The following is a 21,284-nucleotide window of genomic DNA, read 5'->3' on the forward strand; positions in this document are numbered from 1 at the left end:
TGTGAAAGAACTACTAAAGTAGGAATTTTAGGAACAAGGAAATCTTGGAGGAAGAATGAGTGTGAGAAAGAATGATAAGAAAAGCGAGTGATTAACACATGGATTAGTTCAGACATAGAACAAGAATAATTGTTGTACCCGAGTGAGTTAGAAAAACGCCACACTTTGAGACGAATTAAGAGTCCTTTATTAGCCGGCGACCGAGAGACGGCTAACGCTCAAAATTCTCTCGGCCCGGAGGAAGGGGCTGGATTAACTTTGATACCTTGGTTTAGGAAGTGGGGGGAGGGGGGGTCTAGTTAAAATAATTTTACAGAAGTAAAGTAGTCAAAAAGTTAAAAGGATAAATGGTTACAGGAACATAAACAGTTCCAGGTGCAGGGGCTTTAAGACTACTACAAGGTGACAGACCCGGGGCTTTGGGCGTTATCAATCGGACGAATTCCTGGGAACTGCAGATATAGCTTGCCACAGTATCTTATCAGTTAATTGCTTTCTAGGATGTGCTGGGAGTCAGCTTGCACAAGTTAAGTCCTTGAGGAAGGGGCTGCCAGTGAAAGAGCCAAGATGGAGTCCGTCTGGCTCTCTTAGCTAAGGGAGAGTCAATTCAGGTGGAAACAAGGCTAGCTGATTAAAGGAAAAGGGAGAGTCTAAAAACACTTAGTAAAAACCAGGTTGGGCATTACATTCCCCACTTGTGTTTTTGGGGAATCAAATCGTTGATTCCTCAGTTATAACAAGGGGGTTGTATTGAGTCTTAGGATACATAAGTTTGACAGAAGCTATGCATTGTTTTAAAAAATTAAGAAGCCAATTTAATATACAAGGCCCAAAAATTAAACTTAATAGTATGATGAGGAGAGGTCCAGCTAACCCAGTGATTAAAGTAGTTAGCCAGGGATTCCAGTTGAACATGTTTTGATACCAGGGGATGTAATTTTCTCGTTCCTGTTGGTGCCCATCTAGATTTTCTCGAACTTTTGGAGTGTATCTTTTATGACTAAGAACGGTGGAGGAACAGTTAAATCAACTTTGTCAGGGGGTTTCTGGGACATAGGGTCACCTAGAGCAGTCAAAGGCCCCATTGGCTTAGGTGGGCTCCGTGAGACCAGGATTTTTTTTTGGATGGTGAACATAGTCCCAACATTAAATCCTGGGATATAAAATCTTAATCCCCATGACATGCCATAATATTACTGAGTTGAATTAGGGTCATGGACAGTTATAGTAAGAGGATTACAATTTTTTCTAGTACATAATTTAGGACGAGAAGCATAAGTTATGGAATGAAGATCTGGTTGATCCCCCAAAGTAGGTGGCTAAAGTTACATATGTCCAATCAGGGCAGAAAAACTGATAAGTATCTCGACAGCTAGCGTCAGGGTGATTCCCAGGACAGAGGTAAAAGTCAATATTTTGGAGTTCTTTTTCTGCACCTTTGGAGATGCCACATCCAGTTTGGCTCCCAGAGTGTCCAAATCCTGCTGCAAGGTCAACACTTTCTGCTCCTATGACCAGTAAGTTGTGTTGTTCATGGGTGCGAGCTGGCTCTGGGAACAGTGCACATAAATCGACTGCAAAGGTGACTTCCTTGGAAGTACCGGCCCTCCAAGTAGTGTTGGCGAATACACGTCCTGTTGTGAAAGAGGTGAGGAGGAAGGAGTAGGAAAGGCACAGAGGACATAATAGGCGAAAACAAACAAGTAAATAAAAAGAATTAATCTAACAGTTTCACCCGACTTAGGCGCAGTTTTAAGGGGCCTGATCCAGGCTTGGGGACCCATGTTTCTAGTTGGGCTCTGTTGGCCTTTTTGATGCGGGACTGGTGAATCCAAGCAGGAATTCCGTCCACCTTCAGAGCCGTTGGCATCGTGAGGATGACTGTGTGAGGTCCCTTCCAAGCAGGAGTGAGTCCTTCTCTCTGGAACTTTTTAATAAACACTAGGTCTCCTGGCTGGAATGAATGGCAGGGCCCCGTCTGTTCAGGAAGTGGATTGGGATGGGCTCCTTGAACAAGTGGCAGAATAATATCTTGTGGAGAGACTGTAGGTACTGCAATAAATTAGCTTGTGATATTTCTGCCAAATGGGCATCTCTTAGCTTAGGCAAGACAGGCGGCGCCCGCCCATACACAATTTCAAAAGGCGATAACCCAGCCTGATAAGGGGTGCACCTTACTCTAAGTAGGGCTAAAGGAAGGAGACTTACCCAATTTTCACCGGTTTTTAAAATTAATTTTGTAAGAGTATTTTTTAGGGTGCAGTTCATGCATTCTACCTGCCCAGAGCTCTGGGGTCGATAGGCACAATGGAGCTTCCACTGAATGTTTAACGTCTTACTGACCGACTGAGCTATAGACGAGGTGAAGGCAGGTCCATTATCAGACCCCACAGCAGCAGGCAGCCCGTATCGAGGGATGATTTCATTGAGTAAGAACTACTGTATTGGCAGTTTCGTTTTTGGTAGCAAATGCTTCAGTTCATCCGGAGAACGTGTCCACTAGTACTAGAAGGTATTTGTACCCAGTCCGGTTTGGTTTTACTTCTGTAAAGTCAATTTCCCACTTTTCTTCTGGAGAGTTTTTTCAGAGACAGTGGCCTGGGCTGGGTTTAGGACCTTGCTTGGCATTTACCTCGGCGCAGGTTGTGCACCGGAGAGCTGCTTGATCTGTTAGGCTTTGAAGACGGGGGATTCTTCTTTGTTTTTGATAGCCTTTCCTGCTGAGGTGAGTAGCCCACACTCCTGGTAGATGGCTCCATGTACGTGCACAGTAGCAAAGGTGTATCTGCTGTCAGTGTAGACGTTAATACGTTTATCCTTACCCCATCGGAGAGCCTGAGTGAGGGCAATCAATTCAGCTTTTTGCGCTGAGGTGTTTGCTGGTAAAGCCTGAGCCCACAACACATCTGTCTCCATGGTAACAGCTGCACCAGCCTTTCATACTCCCTGCTCGAGAAAGCTGCTACTGTCTGTGAACACAGTGGCGTCCGTCTTCTCTAGGGGCACATCTTGAAGATTGGGTCGGCCGGTTTCGGTAGTTTCTAACAGTTCCTGACAGTCATGGATAGTAGCTGGATTTAAACACCATGTGGGAGAGAAAGTCAAACGAGGCTGATCTAACAGTAAACTCTGATACTGCAGGATGTGAGCATTTGACATCCATTCCCCAGAAGCACTTTGAAGTAAAGTCTCTAAGGCATGAGGAGCCGTAAGGGTTAAATTTTGGCCCAGAGTTAACTTATCAGTTTCTTGGACTAGGCTTGCTGTAGCTGCTATGGCTCGCAGACAACTTGGCCATCCAGAGGCCACAGGATCCAGTCTCTTAGACAAATGCGCCACTGGGCGTCTCCAGGGTCCTAAAGTCTGAGTAAGCACCCCTTTAGCAACTCCCTGGCTTTCATGGACAAAGAGGTGAAACGGCTTTGAGATATTAGGGAGGAGGAAAGCAGAGGCTTAAGTTAATGCCTTTGTCAGGTTTTGAAAAGCCTGTTCTAATGTGTCTGTCCAAATTAACGGGCCATTTCATTCTGTACCTCTTGGATAGCCGCCACTAAGATTTTTGTTTGTCCTTTAAATGCTTTATCAGCAGCCTTTTCAGCTGCCTGTGTTGCTTGTTTTTGTTTTTCAAACTCTCGGTTGTCAAAAACCTTTTGGGCTATTTCTAAAAGCTGACTGATATTCATTCCAGCAAATCCCTCCAGTTTTTGGAGTTTTCTTTTAATATCTGGGGCTGCCTGAGCCACAAATGCCAAATTAAGAGCACGGCTATTTTCGGGGGCCGCCGGGTCAAAAGGGGTGTAAATCCGATAAGCCTCCTGGAGGCGCTCTATAAACGCTCCTTGTGACTCATCGGGCCCCTGGACGACTTCAGTCTCCTCAGACAAGTTTATGGGCTTCCGAGCGGCTCCCTTAATACCCGTGAGGAGATACCGGTGAAAATCGTCCAAAGCTCTCCTTCCACTTGAGGAATTTGGGTTCCAGTTAGGCTGGGTAGAGGAAAAGACCTCCTCAAATAGGTCTCTAGCTTCCTCCTCCGGTCTATTGGCTGATGCAAGGAAGTGCTTTCTGGCCTCTCTCTGGATACGCTCCCTCTCCTCAGAGGTAAAGAGAGTTGTTGGCAGCCATCCCAGGTGGGCCAATGGGTCCGGAGTGTGGACTCCACTGGGGAGATCGAAGCCTGGGGCTTTTCAGAGAAGGGAGGATTTTGGGTTTTCCAATTATACAAGTCAGAAGTAGAAAAAGGGACATAAACCAAGAAGGGGGCTGAGCGCTCGTTACCTGGAGGACTTGTGCCTCTCTCGGTGGTAGCAGAGGGGCTGCTTCCTCCCGCCGCGGCCGCAGTCGAGAGGCAATGGGTGGCGAGCCCACAGGGGACGTCGTCGAGGAGACACGGGATGACCCTAAGGGAGCAAGTTGGTTGTAAGGCGGTGGGACTGGGTGAGGGAGACTCTCCTCTTCTTCAGAGGGAGGCAGTACAGAGGGAGCTGAACTCTGGCTGACCCTCGGCTGAGGGTCGAGGGTGGAGGCGAAAATGCGGCCTGGCTCAGGAGGACTTTGGAGGTGGAATTGTGAATGGCGCGTGAACGGAGCCATGGAGGAGGATTCCTGACCAAAACCATTGATTTATATAGGGAAACTAATCAGGGTAGCCAGGAGCTTCGGTAACAACCCGCCACATGGCTTGAACAATTGTAGGATTCAATGACCCTTCAGAGGGCCACCCAACTCCAAACTTTGGCCATTCTAATTTACAGAGTGTCCGGAGCTTGCCTTTCTTAAGGCGGACTCCATAATCCTCTGAGAAACCAAGAGAAAAATTTTTCAGCATACACTGGAGGGGGCTCCAACCCTTGCAAGGCCGGGACTCTATAAATGACTAAGTTTTACAGTTAAAAAAAAGAATACTAAAGTATTGGACAACAATTACATGTAAGTTGTGTGTCCGGAATTGGTGGGTTCTTGGTCTCACTGACTTCAAGAATGAAGCTGTGGACCCTCGCGGTGAGTGTTACAGCTCTTAAGGTGGTGCATCTGGAGTTTGTTCCTCCTGATGTTCGGATGTGTTCGGAGTTTCTTCCTTCTGGTGGGTTCGTGGTCTCGCTGGCTCAGGAGTGAAGCTGCAGACCTTCGCGGTGTTACAGCTCTTAAGGCGGCGCCTCTGGAGTTGTTCGTTCCTCCCGGTGGGCTCGTGGTCTCGCTGGCTTCAGGAGTGAAGCTGCAGACCTTCGCAGTGAGTGTTACAGCTCATAAAAGCAGTGTGGACCCAAAGAGTGAGTGGTAGCAAGATTTATTGCAAAGAGTGAAAGAACAAAGCTTCCACAGTGTGGAATGGGACCCGAGCGGTTTGCCGCTGCGGGCTGGGGCAGCCTGCTTTTATTCTCTTATCTGGCCCCACCCACATCCTGCTGATTGGTAGAGCCAAGTGGTCTGTTTTGACAGGGTGCTGATTGGTGCGTTTACAATCCCTGAGCTAGACATAAAGCTTCTCTACGTCCCCATCAGATCAGTTAGATACAGAGTATGGACACAAAGGTTCTCCAAGGCCTCACTAGAACAGCTAGATACAGAGTGTCGATTGGTGCATTCACAAACCCTGAGCTAGACACAGGGTGCTGTTTGGTGTATTTACAATCCCTGAGCTAGACATAAATGTTCCCCACATCTCCACCAGACTCAGGAGCCCAGCTGGCTTCACCCAGTGGATCCCGCACCGGGGCTGCAGGTGGAGCTGCCTGCCAGTCCCGCGCTGGGCGCCCGCACTCCTCAGCCCTTGGGTGGTCGATGGGACTGGGCACTGTGGAGCAGGGGGTGGTGCTCGTCTGGGAGGCTCGGGCCGCACAGAAGCCCATGGAGGGGGTGGGAGGCTTAGGCATGGCGGGCTGCAGGTCCCCAGCCCTGCTCCACAGGAAGGCAGCTAAGGTCCGGTGAGAAATCGAGCGCAGTGCCAATGGGTTGGCATTGCTGGGGGACCCAGTACACCCTCCGCAGCCGCTGGCCCGGGTGCTAAGCCCCTCATTGCCTCATGCCTACCCAGAACTCCAGCTGGCCCGCAAGCGCCGCGCGCAGCCCCGGTTCCCAGTCGCACCTCTCCCTCCACACCTCCCTGCAAGCTGAGGGAGCCGGCTCCCGCCTTGGCCAGCCCAGAAAGGGGCTCCCACAGTGCAGCGGTGGGCTGAAGGGCTCCTCAAGTGCCGCCAAAGTGGGAGCCCAGGCAGAGGAGGTGCCGAGAGCAAGCGAGGGCTGTGAGGACTGCCAGCACACTGTCACCTCTCAGTTGGGCGTGGGGACATTCACATAAAATTTATATATTAACTAATAAAGAATTGAGATTCAAATGATGGCAAGCTGTTTCATCCAAGAACATGTATGTCAGATTACATTTTCCAAAGATGCTGCAACAATATTTCCCATACCACAATGTGGCCTTGACACTCCTCTCATCAAGAAATGGGGTCTATGTCCTCACCCCTTTAACCTGAGCCATCTTGTCTCTGAGTTGTAACTGGTAGAATGCGGCTGAAGTGAAACTGTGTGAATTCTAAGACTAGGTTATAAAAAGTGATATAACTTTCTCCTTGTTCACTGGCACACCCACTTCTGTACCCCTGAGCCACCATGTAAGATGTCCAACTACCCTGAGGCCTCTATGCTGTGAGGAATGCAAGGGCAGGGTATGTGTAGGGCATCTGGTTATCAGCCCCAGCTGAAGTCCTAGCCAACTGCAAGCATCAACTGTCAGACATGAAAGTGAAGGTGCCTCAGGATGATTCCAGCCTCGAGTCACTGGGCCACTTGAAGATGTTGAATCACCACAAGTCATTTGAGTTTTCCCACCTGAGGCCCCAGACATCATGGCCATTCCTATTGTGTTCTGTCTAACCTCTGACCCACAGAATTTGTCAGTAAAATGAAATGGCTGTTTTGAGCCCCTAAACTTTAGGATAATTTTATTTGTTATCTTAATAGCAACTAGAGCAAACAGGGAATGCCTTTTTCATGTTGTTTTTTTAATTGCTTTTCTTATCAGTGTTTAAAGTTTTCTTCATATAGATCTCATGCATTTCCTGTTAGTTGCATTCCAAGAGATTTTATCCTTTTTATTATTACTGTAAGTGAAATATATTCTCCTACTAAGTTTGCAAGTGGGTGTTCTTTACATGTATAGATTATGCATGCATACATTTGTTCCTAGAAAATTTACTTAATTTTTCAATTTGTTTTAGCTGGTTTTCCTGTTGATTCTCCCACTGCCAGCAAAAGCAAAAACCCATGTCTCAGACCTTTTTTTAGACTGATTTGTAACAGATCCTTTAATGGCCCACTTGAGTCCATTAGGCTATGAAGTCTTCCTCAATAAGGAGAGGATTCACTTACTTCCTAGAGGAACTGCCCAGTTGATATGGTTTGGATTTGTGTCCCCACCCAAATCTCATGTCGAATTGTAGTTCCTGGTGTTGGAGGAGGGTCCTGGTGGGAGGTGATTGGATCATGGGGGCGGATTTCCCCCTTGCTGATCTTGTGATAGTGAGTGAGTTCTCAGGAGATCTGATTGGTTAAAAGTGTGTAGCACCTCCCCCTTCCCTCCCTTCCTCCTGCTCCAGCCACAAAGGGGTGGAGACGTGCCTGCTTCCCTTTCACCTTCTGCCATGATTGGAAATTTCCTGAGGCCTCCCCAGAAGCAGAATCCTGTACAGCCTGCAGAATTGTGAGCCAATTAAATCTCTTTTCTTTAGAAATTACCTAGTCGCAGGTATGTCTTTATAGCGTGTGAGAACAGACTAATACACCAGTATAATCTAAGGTAGATCTCCTTTACATCAGACAGGTAAATTAAGTTATTTCTCTCCCTTCTCATTCCTTTCATCATTTAAGTAAATTCTTAAATTCTAATTTGTTTTTTCTTCAGTAACTAGAAAAGAGGACAATTTCTCCCTTTCTCAGTCTTATCTAAACAGAAACTCTGAATACATTATCTAATCCTTCAACAATATTTATTGTTTTATATGCACACAAGTACCACATTTGCATATATATATATATAATTTTGTATGCAAAGTATACCTTTATTAATATTTGTTTGATATTTTGACTTTAAAGTCTCTTGGGACTTCCAGGCACACAATCATATCATCTGAAAATGATGATTTTATCCCTTTTCCCTAATGTTTTATATCTCTATTTTATTTTTCTTTTATGTTTGCCTTGGGTAATTTAAATTCTATACACGTTAAGTTTACATAAAAATATTATTTTTAGACAAAGTCAGCAAATTTTTATTATTAAGCTTGCTGGGGAAGGATCAACTGGGGATGACTAGGCAATTGGATATACAGGCTCGAGGCTCAAGAGAGTAATACGGGATCTGATAATTTGAAATCTGAGAGTCATCAATGTAGGAGCAATCACTGAAGCCATGAGAGCAGATGAAAGGGCTCCAGGAGGAACAATGTATAGCAAGAGGAGAGAAAAGAGTCTAGGACAGAACCCTAAGAAAATCAATATGTACGAGACTGACTGAACAAGTAATCCTGCAGCAGAGAAGTTGAAAAAACAAGAGTATTTTGCAATAGAAGGAAAAAAAGATGGCATTTCAAAAAGGGGGAAAGGTCTGCAAGCTCTTGAGAAAGCTAAGGAGTGTCCTTCGGATTGGGCAATTTAAGGGCTGTTGGTGACCTTGAAGCAGCAGTGTGACTGGAGTGGTGGAGGAGGAAAATTCATTCGTAGTGAGTTGAGAAATGAATGGCATTTAAGAAAGAGAGAATCATTTTTAACAAACTTTGAGGAAGTTTGTCTTAATTATTAGAATTAATAATGGGACTTAGCAGTGTTATGAGGGCAAATCAATTTCAGAAAAACAACTGTATTTTTATACACCAATAAGAAAGAGGTAGATGATGAAATAGCAAATGGATTCCCTTTATATTCCCTTTATAATAACATCTAAAAATATCCAGTATGTAGGAATAAAACATTATTGAAAAACATTAAAGAAGACTTAAATAAGTGAAGAGATACATACTATGTTTATAAATTGGAAAACTGAATCCCATATTAATTCATAGACTTAATGCAATCCCAATTAAAATCTTAACTTCTTTGTGTAACTTGACAGTCTGATTATAAAATTTATGTAAGACTGTGGCCGGTGTGGTGGCTAATACCTGTAATCCCAGCACTTTGGGAGGCCAAGGCGGGCAGTTCACGAGGTCAGGAGATCAAGACCACACTGGCCAACATGGTGACACCCCGTCTCTACTGAAAATACAAAAATTAGCTGGGCGTGGTGGTGTGTGCCTGTAGTCCCAGCTACTCAGGAGGCTGAGGCAGGAGAATGTCATGAACCCGGGAGGCAGAGGTGACAGTGAGCTGAGATCGCGCCACTGCACTCCAGCCTGGGGACAAAGAGAGATTCCATCTCAAAGAAATAAAAAAAAAAAATTATGTAAGATTGCAAAGGGCCAAGACAAAACATATTTTTCAAAGGCGAAATAATTAAGGCAGCATAGTATTGACAGGATAACCAAGTAGACGAATAGAAAAGCACAGACACTTAACATGTGAAGTAGATGGCATTGCAGAGCAACAGGGAAAGGAAACTTTTCAAAAAATGAAATTCAAACAATAGAATATCCATATGGAGAAAAAGAAAATTGTTTTCCTGTCTGGAGTTATGTATAAAAATTATTTGCAGATAGATTAAATATCTACATGTGAGAGGCAAAATATAACTCTACTAAAAATAATATAGAAAAAATTTTATGATCTCAGGGTAGGGAAGAATTTCTTTAACAAGAGAGAATAAGTCCTACTTATAAAGGAAAATATTGATAAATTTGATTTCATTAAACTAAAGAACTTCAGTTCAGCAAAACAAAGAAATTAAAAGATAAACTACAGAATGAGAAGCCATATGTAACAGATATAGCTAACAAAAACTAAAATCTAGAATACAGAAAGAATTTGTTCAGATCAAGAACAAAAACCACTCAATGTAAAATACAGACAAAAGATTTCAACAGATACCACATAAAAAGACAAATCCAAATGGCTGATAAAGCCATTCTTATTATTGTCAAGGAAATGCAAATGAAAATCACTATGACTCACTGTCCACCAGAACTGGCAAAAATACAAAAGTGTGAAAACAACAGGATGGTTACTTTGGTGAGGATGGAGAGTAGAGAGGAGAGAGAGTAACAGAATCACTGTGTACTATGGGTGCAGTGTAAATTGAAGCTACCACTCTGGAAAAGTGTCTGGCATTCTCTCATAAAATTAAATATATGTGTATTTTATGATGTGGTAATTCCAATCCTACATATATACCATAGAGAAAATTGTGTATATAGATGCATATTTCAAAATGTTCCTAGATGCATTGTTTATGATAGCTTAAATCAGGAAACAACACACATATTCATCAACACTAGAATGGATACATAAATCATGGTATATTCATGTATTAGAATTCTATATAGCAACAAAGATGAATGAACTGTTACATACAATAATATGGATGAAGCTTCTGTAAATAACATGGAACAAAGGAAGCACAACACAGGAAAATACACACCATGACTCCATTTATATCAAATTCAAAAGCAGGCAATTATATTGCTTAGTATTGTGTGCTTGGAAAGTGTATTGGCATACTTAAGCTGAATAATCAAGGACTATTTAATAAAAAGCATGGGCAGAGTTTAGGAAAAACTACAAGGAATGGTGCATGCCCTCAGGCTCATAATAACCAGAGCCGTAACCATTCCTAGGCCTGAAGAGTTGCATGGAAAGGTAAGTCTCATAAGAAATGTGGCCTTTTGGGCCGAGCAGTGGCTCACGCCTGTAATCCCAAATAACAAACAACCACAAACAAATAACAGTTGTAATGCCAAAATACTTGAATAAGGGGTCCAGATATTAGCTACTTTAAGCCATTTTAGTTAGGGAGAAGATTTGTAAAAAATGCAAAGCTCTCAGGACCCTAAATTAGGAGTGTGTTTGTGTGTGTGTGTGTGTGTGTGTGTGTGTGTGTGTGTGTGTGTGTGTGTGTGTTAAAAATAAAAGACAGAATTCTCTATTTCTAAAAAGGCCTATTAAATTTTTAATTGGGCCAGGTGCGGTGGCTCATGCCTGTAATCTCAACACTTTGGGAGGCCGAGGCGGGCGGATCCCCTGAGGTCAGGAGTTCAAGACCAGTGTGCCCAACATGGTGAAACCCCATCTCTACTAAAAATAAAAAATAAAAAAATAAAAAAAATTAGCTGGGCATGGTGGTGATGCACACCAGTAGTCCAAACTACTTGGGAGGCTGAGGCAGGAGAATCGGTTGAATCTGGGAGGCAGAGGTTGCAGAGAGCTGAGATCGTGCCACTGCACTCCAGCCTGGGCAACAGAGCGAGGCTCCATCTCAAAGAAATAGAAATGTGGCCTTTGGTTGGTGTGATGGCTAATTTTATGTGTCAGCTTGGCTGGTAATATGGTTTGGCTATGTCCCCACCCAAATCTCACCTTGAATTGTAGCTCCCATAATCCCCATGTGTCACGGGAGGGACCTGGCAGAAGGTAATTGACTCATGGGGGCAGGATTTTCCTGGGCTGTTTTCGTGATAGTGAATGAGTCTCATGAGATCTGATGGTTTTATAAAGGGCAATTCCCCTGCATACGTTCTCTTGTCTGCTGCCATGTAAGACATGCCTTTGCTCCTCCTTCACCTTCTGCCATGATTGTGAGGTCTCCTCAGCCATGTGAAACTGTGAGTCCATTAAACCTCTTTTTCTTTATAAATTACACAGTCAGGTGTGTCTTTATTAGCAGCTTAAGAAGAGACTAATACAATAAATTGATACCAGTAGAGTGGGGTGCTGCTATAAAGATACATGAAAATGTGGAAGCGACTGTGGAACTGGGTAACAGGCAGAGGTTGAAACAGTTTAGAGGGCTCAGAAGAAGACAGGAAGATGTGGGGAAGTTTGGAACTTCCTAGAAACTTGTTGAATGGCTTTGACCAAAATGCTCGTAATGATATGAACAATAAAGTTCAGGCTGAGATGGTCTCAGATGGAGATGAGGAACTTGTTGGGAACTGGAGTAAAGGTCACTCTTGCTATGCAAAGAGACTGCCGGCATTTTGCCTCTGTCCTAGAGATCTGTGGAACTTTGAACTTGAGAGAGATGATTTAGGGTATCTGGCAAAAGAAATTTCTAAGCAGCAAAGTGTTCAAGAGGAAGCAGAGCATAAAAGTTTGAAAAATTTGCAGTCTGGCAGTGTGACAGAAAAGAAAAATCCATTTTCTGGGAGAAATTCAAGCCAGCTGCAGAAATTTGCATAAGTAAGGAGGAGCCAAATGTTAATATGGTGACTAACAAAGACAATGAGCAAAATGTCTCCAAGGCATGTCAGAGACCTTGCAGCAGCCCCTCCCCATCACAGGCTCAAGGACTAGAAGCGAAAAATGGTTTCCTGGGCCAGGCCCAGGGCCCCCCTGCTGTGTTCAGCCTACGGACTTGGTGCCCTGCATCCCAGCTGCTCCAGCCACGGCTAAAAGGGGCCAAGGTACAGCTCAGGCTGTGGCTTAGAGTGTGCAAGCCCCAACCCTTGACAGCTTCCATGTGGTGTTGAGCCTGCAGGTACACAGAAGACAAGAATTGAGGTTTGGGAACCTCTGCCTAGATTTCAGAGGATGTATGGAAATACCTAGATGTCCAGGCAAAAGTTTGCTGCAGGTGCAGAGCACTCATGGAGAACCTCTGCTAGGGCAATGCACAGGGAAAAGTGGGGTGGGAGCCCGAACACAGAGACCCCACTGGGGCATTGCCTAGTGGAGGTGTGAGAAGAGGGCTGCCATCCACCAAACCCCAGAACGGTAGATCCACCGACAGCTTGCACCATGCACCTAGAAAAGCCACAGACACTCAATGCCAGCCCATGAAAGCAGCCAGGAGGGGGGGTTACACCCTGCAAAGCCACATCGGCAGAGCTGCCCAATGCCATGGGAGCCCACCTCTTGCATCAGTATGACCTGCATGTGAGACATGGAGTCAAAAGAGATGATTTTAGAGTTTTAAGATTTGACTGCCCCACTGGATTTAGGACTTGCATGGGGCCTGTAGCCCCTTCATTTTGGCCAATTTCTCCCATTTGAAATAGTATATTTACCCAATGTCTGTACCCCCATTATATCTAGAAAGTAACTAACTTGCTTTTGATTTTACAGGCTCCTAGGTGGAAGGTACTTGCTTTATCTCAGATGAGACTTTGGACTAGTGGACTTTTGAGTTAATGCTAAAATGAGTTAAGGCTTTGGGGAACTGTGGAGAAGGCATGATTGGCGTTGAAATGTGAGGACATGAGATTTGGGAGGTGCCAGGGGTGGAATGATATGATTTGGCTGTGTCCCTATGAGAATTTCATCTTGAATTGAAGCTCCCATAATCCCCACGTGTCATGAGAGGGACCCAGTGGGAGGTAACTGAATCATGGGGGTGAGTTTTTCCCATGCTGTTCTCATGATAGTGAATAAGTCTCATGAGATCTGATGGTTTTATAAAGGGCAATTCTTCTGCACATGTTCTCTTGCCTGCCACCATGTAAGACATGCCTTTGCTCCTTCTTCACCTTCTGCTGTGATTGTGAGTCCATTAAACCTCTTTACTTTATAAATTATGCAGTCTCAGGTATGTCTTTATTAGCAGTATGAGAACAGACTAATACAGCTGGGTCATGGGGTCCATATATTCGGTTGCTTCTGTGAAGTTATTTTTTGAATGAGATTAACATTTAAATTGCTGGACTTTGAATAAAGCAGATTACCCTCTATAATGTGGATGGAACTCATCAAGTCAGCCAAAGGCCTTAACAGAATAAAGATTGTCCTCCCTCAACCAAGAAGGATTTCAGCCAGCAGACTGCCTTTGAACTCAAACTGCAACTTTTCCCTACATCTCCAGCCTGCCAGCCTACCCTGTAGATTGTGGATTTATTTGAGTCTCCACAATTGCATGAGCCAATTCCTTAAAATAAATCTCTCTCTCTCTGTCTCTCAGTATATAGATATGTATGTGTATATGTGTGCATATGTGTGTGGGTACACACACAAACATGTATCTATTTACATTATATACATATATGTGTATGTTTGTATATACACACACACTACACACATATATATATACACACATCATGTTGGTTCTATTACTCCAGATAACTCAGCTTATACAGTTGGTGACAAAGGAGACTCTGCAGGGGAGGAGCCAGGGGAAGAAAATATCCTGTCTCATTCTGCTCCCTCTGATCTCTGCATTGACTAAACCTAACTAGAAGCCAGAGGCCAAAGGAATCTGTCGATATACAAGCTAGCTTCCCAGTGGATGCAGCAGGATGGAAAAGAGGAAGAACTGGCCTGGAGGGACAAACAAAGGGTTAAAAGAAAAGGTGAGGAATCATTATAATAAAATTCAGTATGGTGGTTATCTCTAGAAGGGTGAGAAGATTGATTTAGAAGGGACATATAGGATGGGGTTATTTCCTTGACCTTAATGACAGTTAAGTGGGTATTTGTTTTACAGTTATTCATTAAACTATACATTTATGTTTTATGCCTTTTGTATATTTTGTAATTTAAAAGTTTAAAGAAGAAAACAATGCTGAGTAATTAAGAACTTATAATATATTTGAATGCTAAGTGGTAAATAATTTTCCAGGTGAGCAATTTTGTAGCATTTAAAACCAGTTTGCTTTAAACACTAGAAAGTATGTTATAGACCATTATACAAGTCTTAACAAGTGAAAAAGTTAAATAACCCTGAACTAAAAGATACTTTCTCTCTTTTTTTTTCTTTAAAAAAAAGTTGCTTCTAGCCATATGGGGAAGAAAGAATAACAGCTAGAGACTTGCATATGTTTAAATGCTAACAGCAAAAGCAGTAGAGAGATAAAAGTTGAAGACGGGAGAAGAAAGGGGAAATAGATGCAGTGCAGTCCCTCCAAATTAAAAGGAGATCGAGACCACAGTGAAACCCCGTCTCTACTAAAAAATACAAAAAATTAGCCGGGCGTGGTGGCGGGCGCCTGTAGTCCCAGCTACTCGGAGAGGCTGAGGCAGGAGAATGGCGTGAACCCGGGAGGCGGAGCTTGCAGTGAGCCGAGATTGCGCCACTGCACTCCAGCCTGGGCGACAGAGCGAGACTCCGTCTCACAAAAAAAAAAAAAAAAAAAAAAAGGTCTACACAAGGCACTATCAGAGGGATCAGCCTGAAATCAGATAAGGCATTCTTATTGCATTTTGACGGGAGGAAAAAGTAAAGAACGGATGTGGCTACATGCAAATTTATTAGCTAATTGTGGGAAGCTGAGAGAAGTTCCCCCAGCTGATGCCTCCGTTTTCTCTGACAGAAAACATGAGACTGAGGGAAGAGATTTCAAAGTTAGAGACAGGGGTAAGTGAGAAGACTTGAACCACTTTGGAGAGCCAGGCAATACCAAATGCTCAACTGAAGTTGGAGGCCATGAATTTACAGTGCCATCAATACGCACTATTTTGAGATTTTCTACAGCAATATTTTACAACCCAGATATGGATATTGAAAAATCACACACTAAGGTTGATCCAGGGTTGGGGTTTTAGACTGAAAAACAATAGAACAGGGCTATGAGAACAGAAACAAGAGATGCAGCATGAAATCTCAGTTGGATAGGGAAGAAAACGAAGACAGAAGAGGTCTAGCACAGAGGGAGAAAGCAGGAGGGTCAAGAGTTAGGAGGTCCCAGGAGAGCACAAGCAGGGAGCAACTGCATGATGAAAACAGGGTAGAAGGCTGCTTGTCCAAGTTGTTGGATAATTGAATGTGTTGTTTTAGATGTGGAGCTGTTGCAGGCAGTGATCTAGGGTCTGGCCATGGTAAGGAGGTATCAAATGGAGGGGAGGTGAAGGTCATCATGGAAAAAGAGTCTGAGATGTTGAGAAGGAGTTCATGAGGACATTGAGATCATAGAGGACATGGACATATCTGGGGTCGAGAGAAAGACAGAGGCTAGATACTGAGCATTTAATGAACAATGTGTGTGTTGAGGTTCCGGAATGAGGTTAGGTGGTTGACTGGGAGGTTGCTAAATGACAGCAACAGGAGAGAGAGACGGGAGTATAGTAAATGTCTTCCTTGAATCTCAGAAGAACAGAAGTGCTTCAGGAAGATGAAAGAGTAATTAACTGGCTCTTCCTCTCTACTCAGAATGGAATTCCAGAAGGTGAACTAGAAAGATTCGGCAGGAAGCAAAGCATGGGTAAACCTAGATGGGTAAACCTAGATGGCCAAGATAAGTTACAGCTGGGCCTGTAATAAGGCTATCAGGGAATGGGGCAAGTTAGGTTAAACTGGCTATAAAATTTTCAAGAATTCATTTTAGTAATACCCTGATACTGGGTAGTGAGCAGTATTGGTCTAGCTCTGGAGATTCCAAGTTTTTACATCACTACTTGATATGAGAATCTAATAGTAAAAAACATATATACCTTACATGCAATTATTTGCATACCTGTTCAGAGACTTGTAAGATTTCTTTGAAGAACCATATTCAGAGACTGGCTTTGTGACTGTGGCCCCTGGATGATCCTTGTAGTTAATGCCATCATGCAGATAGGTCACCAGTCTTTCCTAAATGGCTGAACCTGCCAATCAGAAGAGAAAATTTTAGAAAATTGGTCAAGGCGTAAATTGGCTTAATGCAGTTTGCTCTGGAAATGATATCTCTCTGTGATAACTCGGTGTTGGGGTAGTTCTAATAAAAGTGTTTATAGATACAAAACATCCTTGGGATCAAAATGACCTGTACTCCAGGTGCTTAAAAGTGTGTGTTGAACTGAAAAGATAATAATGGGCTTCCCATGTAGAGTTTCCCATAAGGGAAGACAGCTACCTATTATAAGTTTCTACCCCTTTAATAGTCGAGAGTCCCATTACAAATGAGCAAATTAGTATTCTAGTTTACACATTGGCCTCTTGTGCATTGGATTGGGACAAACCTAGTCCCCTGAGTGAGATCAACCCTGGGCACCTTGACAAAATAAAGTTTCTGAACTTGCAAAACTGAAGAATGAGTCTTGGATAATGTGACTTAACAGGCAATGTCATCCTGAGGCCAGCCTGAGCAGCCCAGCTGGCCTCTCCCCACGATATTTCTAGCTCAGTTGTTTAGAATAGTGACTCTATTTAGATCAATTTCACTTCCTGCAATAAAAATATTTGAGATTATGATGGGGATCATTAGCAAAACATTGTTGTAATCATAGTTAATGCAAAAGGACTGAGGAATTTATATTAGATCATAGTGAGTTAATAAAATGCACTGGCTGAAAATGTCTCCTAGCTCTAGAGTCTAGCATGGAGAGTTACTAACAGTTCAGTTTGTGACTGTTTGTGGGTGGTGGCCTAGTAACAGACTGTTCCATTTCAAGGCTACAGCTAGTGAGTACTAAAATGCTTGTGCTGAAACAAAATGAAGCAAAGTAAACTCTGCTTTTTTTTTTTTTTTGTCTGTTTTATTTGTATTACACTATACTTCACTGCTTCTTATGTTATACCAGGGCTTCACATTTCTGAATGTCTCATTCTTTTTATTCATAGATAGACTCATAGACTTTTCCCATGATTCTGAAGAGTTAGACATAATAATCAGTAAAAACAGATTTTTGCCAATATGACAAGCTTTCTAGTAACAATGACTGATTATTCTTTTGTTTCTGTTCATCTACAAAAAGAATTGTGCACTAACTTGTTCAACAAAATGTCATTTGTTGCCATATTTTACTGAAGAAAAAGATTTTCTGGCTCTTTAGAATTTAATAGGTTCTTCTTATGATTTGTCAATTTCTATGGTGGTAAACCAAAGTGTATAAATAAAAGTCACAGTCTAAACATGGCACATCCCTTAATTTTACCTGGTGGTAATTAATCCTTATTTTTATATTAAATCAATAAGGATACACTATGACTTAAAGGCAAAAAACCTTGGGAAGATTTTGAAGAAATCAGGGCTTGTGCTGCACTATTTACGTTGCAGCCTGAATGAGAGTTTAGGGATGGGAATAGTGGAGGCTTTGTTCAGGTATCTCTAACTTAGTGGAGAAGTTTGAAAAGCTCTGCTTGCCACTGAGATTAGTCCAGAACGACCTTTGCTTGGCTCTCTGTACTTATCACATCACTGAGAAAGGTCTAAATGTCTTTTAATGTAGATGGAGAGTGCCCTTGTCCTACCCAAGTCCTAGAACTGGTAACACAAGAACATGCTGAAGATGAACATTGAAAACACTCCTTCATTAGCAGAAACAGGATGGGCCTTGTTGGAGTTGTGACAGTTACTGACTGGGCAGGAGGTTTGGATCTAGCTAAATATAGCCAGGGAAAAGAAACTAGTAGTATAGCTGGAAAGATGGTAATGATTACACAAAGGCATATGTTTTAATTTGAAGGTAAAAGAGGAGAGAATATCAATCAGAGACATTACTTAGGTCCCAGCTTAATATTTTAAATATTTAAGGTGCTCTAAAGAGGAATATCTGCTTCTACTCAGAGAGAGCATTAAAAAAAAAAAAAGGAACATGAAGATCACAATAAGTAAGAATGTGTCCAAGAGAATCTCAGGAGAGAGTAATGTGCAGGAAAAAAAAAAAAAAAAAAAAAAACACGAAGTGAAAAAATGTCTGTAAGATAAGCCAAAATTGTTAAATGTTTCAGCTAGGTGATCTATTAGAATGCCAAAATTCATGAGGGGTAGAACTGCCAACCTAATATATAATGGCATTAGCAGGGCTTTTCTCAAAAAAAAAAAAAATCTCTAAGAAAATTTTAATTACTATTAACTGTAAAATCAAATTTTTAACTGCAGACAGGATTATAGAGTGAGAAGTGAAAAGTTGTAAACAAGTTGAGAAAAATGAGGACCAAATGTATTGTGTGAGGGCAGACAAGGTCAAGGGAAATTATCTGTGATAGCTTCTGAATAAAAAAGGAGAACATTTCTAAGCATATTTGTAAAATGTGCCAGCTGGGATAGTACCCAATGGATGGCCATAGCAGAGATGCATGTAAACAACACAGCAAGCAAAGGGAGTGCAAGAGATGGGGAAGGCTTTTAATACAGTTAAAACATGAGTCAAATTATAGCAATACTGAACAAAATCTATCTTTTAACATATTAGAGTTCATTGAAAAGAAGATATACTTGCAAAGTATTAAACCACTTAACGCTAACATACTGTATTCCTGTATGACTACAAATGGAAAACTTCAAAAAAAATTATGCATAACTATATAATACACAATCAATGGTGCTTGATAATAATACTTGTATTTATTTATATACATCCCTGGGGGTGGTATTTTATAATTTAAAAGAGTTTTTTTTTTTTTTTTTTGAGATGGAGTCTCGCTCTGTCACCCAGGCTGCAGTTCAGTGGCACGACCTAGGCTCACTGCAATCTCTGCTTCCTGGGTTCAAGCGATTCTCCTGCCTCAGCCTCCCAAGTAGCTGGGACTACAGGCTCCTGCCACCACGCCCGGCTAATTTTTGTATTTTTAGTAGAGGCAGGGTTTCACCTTGTTGGCCAGGCTGGTCTTGAACTCCTGTTGATCCTCCCACCTCGGCTTCCCAAAGTGCTGGGATTATAGGCGTGAGCCACTGCGCCCAGCCTAAAAGAGTCTTATCGCTTTTCAACAGCTAAATAACAGAGCAGGCATATTAAAGGCCAGATTACCAGATTTCTGTGGAGTTCAATCCTTTGAAAAATGCTAGTAGAAACAGGGAGTTCTGATTCAAAGAAATGTAAGTTCTGCTATTTTTAAGTAATATTTTAACTGCGAAACCAAACAATCGTCTTAAACATCACTGAGCACAATGATAGAGGTGGCTGGATAACAGAGGTTCAAACAAAGAAACAAACATAGACATTTTCTGAAAGAGTTTGGGATAGCTGGATTTCACGTGCACATAACATTCTAGATCAGGGCTTCCCTGGGCTGTACTGGAAGAAAAAGAATTGTCTTGGGCCACACACAAACTACACTAACACCAATGATACCTGATGAACTTAAAAAAAAAAGATAGCAAAAAAAAAAATCTCATAATGTTTTATGAAAGTTCAAAAATTTGTGTTGGGCCACATTCAAAGCCATCCTGGGCCACATGCGGCCCTTAGGCCACAGGTTGGACAAGGCTATTGTAGATTCTCGCTTTGACTTCTCCAAACACAACTGAGATTACAGCCTTGCAATTTAAAAGAAATCGACAATTTAGAAGAAGACTGTAGGCTCCTTCTCTGGGAATAATGACCCAGGGAATAAAATGAGTAAAGTCAGCTTTGCTGAAGACTGACTAAATGGTTATTGGCTTTGGTGAATGACTTTGCTTAGTTACTCTCATGAAGTACGTGCAAACTCTTGTTTTTGTTTGTTTGTTTGTTTTTTTAAAAAAGCTAATCTTGAAATTTATAAATTTTGTGTAAATTTGCACACTTTGTCTCCCATTAGATTAGTTAAAACAATACAAATACATTTTTCACAGAGCTGATTTCTAGGCAAGTGAGTCTGCAGTTCATCTGTGTTGCTTTTCCCTATCTCTCCTTTACTTCCTGTCTCGCAGCCTCCCTTACCACAGTAGCCAACCCCAGCGCTGTGTTCTGCATCCTGGCAGTCCCAGCTTCACTGTGGTGTCTCTAAGCTTGTCCTCCAGAGCACAGCCCAAAGCACCAGCCAGGAGTCTGAACTTTTTTGACCGAGCACCCCATCAGGAAAAAATGTGAGCACACTCCCAAGGGCTATAAATTACATGCATATATTACTATGAATACAATAAAACACAAACAGAAAATTTTTAATAGATGAGATAAAGATCAAGTCAATCATAGTTTAATGTATTAATGGTGATACATTATTTGATAATGACACAAACATTATGAAATTTTCCTCTCAAAAGTTATTGTGAATAAAGCTTTACAGGGAGAAGGATAATTGAATATGTCTCATTTTAAAATCTTGGTTTATACTTTATGACACAGCAATACAGTTATCTGGTTTTATGATTAGTTTATTTAAAGGCTCTCTGAAAAGAACTTAAAAAGATATGTGGAATTTAATGAAGAGCTGCTTCATGGTTCTCATTTTTCAGTCCCATTATGCAAAGGTTTTTGTTGATATTTGATGAATATATTTCCCACTTGCAAAATGTTACTCATCTGTTTCTGAAACTAATCAGAAGTGTAATACATTTTTACATGTTTAACACATAGTTTCA

At 42.2% G+C, this 21,284-nt stretch overlaps 1 protein-coding gene across 1 annotated transcript in view; it reads right to left on the minus strand.

Moving 5' to 3' along the window:
- The window catches only part of LOC129492668 (endogenous retrovirus group S71 member 1 Env polyprotein-like), a 27,901-nt gene continuing 6,617 nt past the window's right edge, over positions 1-21,284 (minus strand). Inside the window, exons 2-4 of the mRNA XM_055297881.1 lie at positions 16,533-16,651; positions 4,279-4,400; positions 1-1,634 (exon numbers count right to left, since the gene is read on the minus strand). Coding sequence (XP_055153856.1) covers positions 1,261-1,634; positions 4,279-4,400; positions 16,533-16,651 — 615 coding nt within the window. The 3' untranslated portion in view covers positions 1-1,260. The remainder of the gene's footprint in view (positions 1,635-4,278; positions 4,401-16,532; positions 16,652-21,284) is intronic.

This window comes from Symphalangus syndactylus, chromosome 11 (genome assembly GCF_028878055.3).
Source record: "Symphalangus syndactylus isolate Jambi chromosome 11, NHGRI_mSymSyn1-v2.1_pri, whole genome shotgun sequence".
Taxonomy (NCBI): Eukaryota; Metazoa; Chordata; class Mammalia; order Primates; family Hylobatidae; genus Symphalangus; species Symphalangus syndactylus.